General features: G+C 37.2%; 1 protein-coding gene across 1 annotated transcript in view; it reads left to right on the top strand.

Annotated features, from left to right (window-relative positions):
* Positions 1-5,940: 5,940 nt before the first annotated feature.
* The window catches only part of LOC143027325 (uncharacterized), a 5,470-nt gene continuing 3,085 nt past the window's right edge, over positions 5,941-8,325 (top strand). Inside the window, exons 1-3 of the mRNA XM_076188598.1 lie at positions 5,941-6,011; positions 7,623-7,727; positions 8,152-8,186. Coding sequence (XP_076044713.1) covers positions 7,637-7,727; positions 8,152-8,186 — 126 coding nt within the window. The 5' untranslated portion in view covers positions 5,941-6,011; positions 7,623-7,636. The remainder of the gene's footprint in view (positions 6,012-7,622; positions 7,728-8,151; positions 8,187-8,325) is intronic.

Below are 8,325 nucleotides of genomic sequence, written 5' to 3'. Positions count from 1 at the left end.
ACTTCGGAGACTCGAACTCAGGACTCGAGAACTGCTTCGTTACTTCGGCAAAAGAACTGTGAGGACCCATGCTTGAGGCGCTTTCCTTTATACATGGAATCAGGAATTACGCCTGACGACGTTGAGCGCGTCACGATACGGAACGTTGACAGTAGTACCATCGCGTGGTCAGTGGTTTTAGCACCTTCGACTCCCTCCCTCATATAAATAGGACCTTTTCGTGTTTCTTACTACATTCAAAATGCAAACATAACCACTGCGTACAAAGGGATGGTTGAAAAAATGCTCCCTCTTCCAGACATAGAGCCTTGTCAATCGGGAGAAAATGGTTCAACGACGTCGCTGAACAGAAACCGCAAACTCATCCTGAGTCTAAGTTGGTCAGTTTCAGAATTATAGGAATCCTTGCTCTGACGTCATTAATGACGGTGCAGACGTAGTTGTCAGACACACTGTACCCAGCTCACTGGAATGAAGGCTTTTTACACTAAGATTTATTCTTCTTCTTTTGTGACTTTTGTACTATGCCAGTTCCTTTCCTAGTGTATGATCTTGTGACATCTTGTACTATGCCAGCTCCTTTCCTAGTGTATAATCTTGTGACATCTTGTACTATGGCAGTTCCTTTCCTAGCGTTTCATCTTGTGACATCTTGTACTATGCCAGTTCTATTCCTAGTGTTACTTTTAAACCTCTTTGTAACACCATCTTTTCTATATTCCCCTGAAGATGTGAATAACACGAAAGCGCTCGGGAATTATTCTTTCCTTTCGATTTCCTTAGTGGTTACCATCGAAATTTGTAGATCACCTGTTGTTTTAGTGATCTTTCTGCATTATGGATTCCACGCGCCACTTCCAGTACTTCTTTTCTGTTTACCTTGGACTGTTTCCATTTGTGACAAGATTGTCTACTTCTCTCATCAAAGCACACAAAGAAAAGTTGCGAATGAAATTTCTTCAAGATTGTCTTAGTGAACAAGTCTTGCCTAAATCTATCCTCCCTCAACTCCTTTTGAATATGTCGGACCGTCCGTTTGATAACTTCCAGCATATCATTTTGAATAAACATAGAAATTAAGAAAGTTGAAGTGGAAGAAGCATTCCCAATTGCCAATCAAGCAAAAATTTTATTTCATAAGTCTATTCCGGGTGAATTGAAGAATAAGTTATTACATTTTTGTTACGACCGGCTAAGAAAATCTCGTCCGCTTTTACAAAATAAATTAAAAAGTAAGTTGAAATTATTGATTAAGAACAATGGCTGGACAAAGGATGCAAATCCAAATTTTGTGGTGAACTTATCAGATAAACAACTTAGTGAAGATGCCGCTTGTGCACTAAAGTTTGCCTATTCCAACAAGGAGTTAGATAATATAGAAATTGCTAAATCTTTTTCTAATTTTGAAAGGTACAGTGAATTATCATCCGAAGAAGTGAACAATTGTAAGGGCATCATTCATGCATCTTTGAGTAACCCACGATTACCCAATTGCCCAAATACTTTGTTAAGGCATTAGAAGCTCTCAAAAAGGATAAACATGTATATACATATATATATATATATATATATATATATATATATATATATATATATATATATATATATATATATATATATAAAATCAGCCATCCTCAGTCCACTGCAGAACAAAGGCCTCCTTCATAGCATTCCATGGTTCACACGACCGCGCCATCCTCTGCCATGTCACTCCAGCAAACTTCTCGATCTCGTCTCTCCACCTTCTGTCTGGTCTCCCTCTTCCACGCTTCCTATCTCGCGGCATCCACCCAGTAACACACTTGCTCCATCGCTCATTAGTCGTTCGCATTAACTTACCTGCCCAATTCCATTTCCTCTCTTTTACTGCTTCCACAATATCTTTCACTCTAGTCTGCTCTCTCACCCAACTTGCTCTCTTTCGGTCTCTCAGCGTTATTCCCATCATTGATCTCTCTATTCTCCTCTGTGCTGTCCTTAGTTTTGTTTCCATTGCCTTCGTTAGTTTCCAAGTCTCACACCCGTAGATTATTGCTGGTACAATGCATTGATTGTAAACTTTACGTTTTAATCATAAAGCTAGAGAGCCTCTCAGGATCTTATTTTACTTACCAAACACTTTCCAAACAATTGTAATGCGTCTTTTCATTTCATTATCATGATCTTTCGTCACTTTCACCATCTGGCCTAAATAATTATACTCTTCAACTTCCTCAAGACTCTCATCATCAATTACAATCTCTTTACTTTGAACTTTCGTATTGAACATTACTTTGGTTTTACTCTTATTTATTTTTAAACCTACCTTGACACTTTCCTTGTTTAGATCACTCAGCATATCTTGCAAGTCTTCTGCTCTTTCTAAAATAAGAATAATGTCATGCGCAAATCTTAGATGGTTCAAACATTCGCCATTAATCTTTAAACCTTTCTTTTCCCACCTCAGTCTTCCGAAAATATCTTCCAAGCAAGCTGTAAATAGTTTTGGTGAAATTGTATCGCCTTGCCATACTCCTTTCTCGATCTTGATATTTCCTGTATCTTTATGTAGTCGAATTATAGCGGTACCTTTCGTATAAATCTTTTCTAAAACTTTTACGATCTGCTCGTTTGTACCCTGCTTGCGTAGCGAGTTTAGTATTGCTATTTGTTCTACTGAGTCTTAGGCTTTCTCGTAATCTACAAAAGCTAAACAAAGAGGTATATTGTATTGTGTCGTTTTCTCGATTAGTTGGTTTATCGCCTGCAAATGGTCTACAGTCCAATATCCGCTCCTAAAGCCTGCCTGTTCTCTCGGTTGGTTTCCATCTAAAACTTGACTTAGTCTATATGTAAGGATCTTGGAGAATACTTTATATGCGTTTGATAGCAAGCTAATCAGTCGATATTTATTAAGGTCCTTCTAGTCTCCTTTTTTATGAAGCAAAATTACTATAGCATTGCTCCACGCATCACGAACGCTTTCTTGACGTAAACACTGGGTGTACAACTCAGCTAATTTAATATGAACTAATTTCCCTGCGTCTTTCAACAGATCTATTGATATACCATCTTCCCCGGGTGCTTTTCCTCGTTTCATAGTTTTTAGAGCAAATTCTACTTCTTCCTTTGTAATCTCTGGCACACTACTAACGTCTACACACGAATCTACTAATTCAAGTCTTCGACGAGTAAAGCTCTTGGTAAAATTCTTCTACTCTTTTTACCATTTTGTCTCTACATTCAACTATTTCTCCATTTCTATCTTTCAAACATATCATTTACTGTCTTACTAACGGTTCGTCGAACGCGGTTCGACAGACACGTGTTTAGAATGATGTGTGAACGGGGTATTTGGTTGTCGAACACGTTGGTTAAACCCCAAATACCCCGTTCACACGTTCACACATCTGTCGAACCGCGTTCGACGAACCGTTAGACCGTGTAAACCCCCTCTAAAGCATGTTTGCGCTCGGTCACTTTAATACTTTTACCCTTCGGAATAGTTTCCTCTATTTCATCCATCTTTCTCTTTCTTTTCTCTAATCTCTGACTTTTGTTGACAAGTTTGTTTAGTTCTACACTTTCTATTTCTTCTCTCCTGTTTTTAATCTGCATGGTCCTTCTTCTTTTAATTAGGTCATTTGTAGCTTAGGAGTATTTGTTTTCTCTAATGTTTTTGGTACTTCCTACTTTCTCTGCCGATTCTCTAATGATATTCACTAAATTCAAATTAGTATCTTCCACGGTTTCCTCATTAGTTCTTAGAGCTTCGAATCTATTTTTAATTTCTAACTGAAATATCTTATTATTATCCTTAATCTTTGCAAGGCTTATTTTCTTTCTTAAAATTAGTTTATTTCTCTCGGCTCTGAAATTGAATTTCGCTGTGCAACCTATCATTCTATGGTCACTACCTATGTTGACTTTATCTATCACCGTAACATTCTTAACGCTTTTGCTCTCACCTCCTAATATAAAGTCTATTTCGTTATTTATTGTTCCATTTGGACTTCTCCACGTCCATTTACGACCTCCACGCTTTTGAAAGAAAGTGTTCATTGTCCTCATGTTGTAGTTCTCTGCAAAATTGACTAACATCTCGCCTCTGTCATTTCTTTCACCTACTCCAAACTTACCAATGCACGTCTCATCGCCCATCTTCTCTCCCACTTTAGCATTAAAGTCGCCTATTACCAACGTGTACTTACTTTTTTCTTGATCCATTACCTGACTTAAAACATTATAGAACGACTCAATTTCATCGTCTGAACTCTGTGAAGTTGGTGCATAAACCTGAACTATTTTTGAGTGTACCTTATACACAGCCTAATCACAATCCAAGCTATAAAACGCCAGTGGTTCCGTTTCCACGTGATTCTGAAGGAAATTTATGACTTGGCTGTATGTAGTCATAAATTTCCTTCCTAAGGAAAAGAAATCCTTAATAAGGTATATGGAAAATACCTTTAAGAAAATTATTAATGCACAACTAGCCATCACTTTTAATGAAACATGCATTAGAGAAAAACTCCTGCCCAAATACACTGACACTATATATACATATATATATATATATATATGTATATACATGTTTGTTCTTTTTGAGAGCTTCTAATGCCTTAATAAACTATTTCGGCAATTGGTTAATCGTGGCTTACTCAAAGAAGCATAAATGATGCCCTTACACTTGTTCACTTCTTCGGATGATAATTCATTGTACCTTTCAAAATTAGAAAAAGATTTAGCAATTTCTGCATAATCTAACTCCTTGTTGGAATAGGCAAACTTTAGTGCACAAGCGACATCTTCACTAAGTTGTTTATCTGATAAGTTCACTACAAAATTTGGATTTGTATCCTTTGTCCAGCCACTGTTCTTAATCAATAATTTCAACTTACTTTTTAATTTGTTTTGTAAAACCTGACGAGATTTTCTTAGCCGGTCGTAACAAAAATGTAATAACTTATTTTTCCATTCACCTGGAATAGACTTATGAAATGAAAATTTTGCTTGTATGGCAATTCGGAATGCTTCTTCCACTTGAACTTTCTTAATTTCTATGTTTATTCAAAATGATATGTTGGAAGTTATCAAACGGACGGTCCGACATATTCAAAAGAAGTTGAGGGAGGATAGATTTAGGCAAGACTTGTTCACTAAGACAATCTTGAAGAAATTTGAATCGCAACTTTTCTTTGTGTGCTTTGATCAGAGAAGAAGACAATCTTGTCACAAATGGAAACAGTCCAGGGTAAACAGAAAAGAAGTACTAGAAGTGGCGCGTGGAATCCATAATGCAGAAAGATCACTAAAACAACACGTGATCCACAAATTTTGCTGGTAACCACTAAGGAAATCGGAAGGAAAGAATAATTCCTAAGCGCTTTCGTGTTATTCACATCTTCATGGGAATACACTAGGAGAGGAGCTGGCATAGTACATGATGTTACAAGATCATACACAAGGAAAGGAACTGGCATAGTACAAAAGTCACAAAAGAAGAAGAATAAATCTTAGTACAAAAAGCCTTCATTCCAGTGAGCTGGGTACAGTGTGTCTGACAACTACGTCTGCACCGTCAATCATGACGTCAGAGCAAGGATTCCTATAATTCTGAAACTGCCCAACTTAGACTCAGGATGAATTTGCGTTTTCTGTTCAGTGACGTCGTTGAACCATTTTCTCCCGATTGACAAGGCGCTATGTCTGGAAGAGGGAGCATTTTTTCAACCATCCCTTTGTACGCAGTGGTTATGTTTACGTTTTGAATGTAGTAAGAAACACGAATAGGTCCTATTTATATGAGGGAGGGAGTCGAAGGTGCTAAAAGCACTGGCCACGCAATGGTACTGCTGTCAACGTTGCGTATCATGACGCGCTCAACGTCGTCAGGCGTAATTCCTGATTCCATGTATAAAGGAGAGCGCCTCAAGCATGGATCCTCAGAGTTCTTTTGCCGAAGTAACGAAGCAGTCCTCGAGTCCTCAGTTCGAGTCTCCGAAGTGAAGCTTAAGTAAGCAGACGTAGAGGTAGGTCAGTTCTCCACTCCTCTTCTCTCTCTCTCTCTCTCTCTCTCTCTCTCTCACTCTCTCTCGCTGATCTTGTTTATATCGCATATCATAGTAGAAACATGTGAATGGGTAAAAATACTCTTTGATATTGTATCATGACTGAGAATGTTTAGAATGACACACTCTTACTGAGTACGCAAACATTTCTTACTTTGTTGTAATACCTTTTCTTATGAACTACTATTGAATTCTGTAGATTTGATGTAAAGCAGTAATAGGAACTGGATTTTGGTTTCAGAGTATAAATATTCCCAGGCTGAATGGTTATTTTGCTTTACTACTATTACTACTACTACTACTATTGTCACTAGATGTGTGTGTGTGCTAATGTGTGTGTGTGAATGTGTGTATGTGTGTACTTTATGGAGTTTGACAGATGTTGCTTGCAGCGTCGTTACTTTGTGGATCAACTTGTCTGCATCTTGGTCCCTCACAAATTTCTAAATAACTTGTCACGGTCGTGTGGATGAAATTATCATTCCCCGATCCTCATCTGGGATACTAGTATACCTCACAAGTCTGTATACACGATCATCTGCCCACACGAGGTCATTTTGTCTTACAAGGGAAAGGTAATTAGATGGATAGGAGAGAGAGAAAAAGATTAATTATTATCATTATCTCATTACTAAAACGTAGACAGTTTATGGATGAGTGTTGGGGACGATAGCGAATTGGCTGTCTACGAGAGTTGAGATTTGTTTATGATATAGGACAATCAGAATCTCAGATATCAGAACCAAGTCTAGGTTACAGTTGCATCATGTTATATAATTACATATTTTTTCTATATGAAAATTATATAGAAATGATACACACAATATATTCTAAGGTTCATAATAAAGGTTATAAACCTTTACAAAAGAAAGAAACAATATTACGAAATCTAGTTGTTCGAGAGTTGTCTTTCATGCACGTAAATTAATATTAACCCTTTAAAAATGGAAAACAAATTTTGAGTACACAAGTAACATCCAGTAACAAGGAAATAAGATGTTAAACTCGTATGGTTATGATGAACGGATGTATATATATTATATATATATGTGTTAATTTCTAAGACGAAGTCAGACGTTAGTTTTCGAACAAAACTTCTAGAAGGTTCCAGTACAACATTGAACACGTAAGCCTTTGACTTGCTTCTGTCAAGACGCAACATCATCAGTAGTTCTTTTTACAGCAAGAAATCACATATATTCAAAATGCACACACACACACGCACACACACACACACACACACACACACACACACACACACACACACACACACACACACACACACACACACACACACACACATATATATAAGATCCAAGATAAAAAAAATTACGCAATTAACGTAGACATTCAAAAGATGTCTACTCTTAACACAAGCTTACGTTTGTCAGACTTATTGTAAATTATCCTTTGTCTTCATCAATACGCATAAAACCCTTATAAAAGCGTAACAAATCACCCAGATATTTTCCAACACAACGGCTGCTCCTGCAGAAATGAAACTGTCCTATGTAGACAGAAAAGATATTTTCTCAGCTTGCGACTAACTCGAGTTGTCTTTCTCCCTCGAAGAAGAAGAGATCGAGATGGCCCTCTCCCCGCGCACTCTGATGGTCGCCCTGGTGGTGGCTTTGGTCCTGGTTTCGGTGACTGTTGCCAATCCGTCTTCCAAAGCACGTAAGAAGGAGTCGCTTCATGTTCTCAGCCATGAACCTGCCACGTGGCTCTTATTCGATTTTATTTAATTTCATTTGATTTTATTTTATTTGATCTCTTTTTGTTTATATTCTATTTTTTATTTCTTACTTTATTTTATTTCATTTTATTGTGTTTGCTTATTTTGTTTATTTTATTTTCATTCAATTTTCTATTTCTTTTTTATTTTATTTTATCTTATTTTTATTTTTTAATAGCTATTCTATTTTTTAATTCTTAATTTATTTTATTTTACTTTATTATTATTTTTTTTTATAACAATTACTTGCCGGGTAAATTAACTTGCAAGTAGCACTGGCGGCCCCGTGTCAACGAGCGAGGCTTTAGACATTTCCTTGCAAAGATCTTTCCCCCTCATTGACTTTGCTGGTGTCTTCTCTTTCAGCGGAATCTGGTTTGGCCGGAAACTTCGACGCACTGGTGAGTTTCGAGACGTGTTCGTTGCTTGAATATTTAGCTACAGTTATTTCTCGTTCGTCCTCCTGTGCTCCACAGAAAAAGAAAAGAAAAGAATATATGTATACACACACAAACACACACACACACACACGCGAGCATA

This window comes from Oratosquilla oratoria, chromosome 8 (genome assembly GCF_046742065.1).
Source record: "Oratosquilla oratoria isolate Oo_2021 chromosome 8, ASM4674206v1, whole genome shotgun sequence".
NCBI lineage: Eukaryota > Metazoa > Arthropoda > Malacostraca > Stomatopoda > Squillidae > Oratosquilla > Oratosquilla oratoria.
Note: the sequence above shows the minus strand (reverse complement) of the source record. Positions and strands in the feature narration are given on the sequence as shown.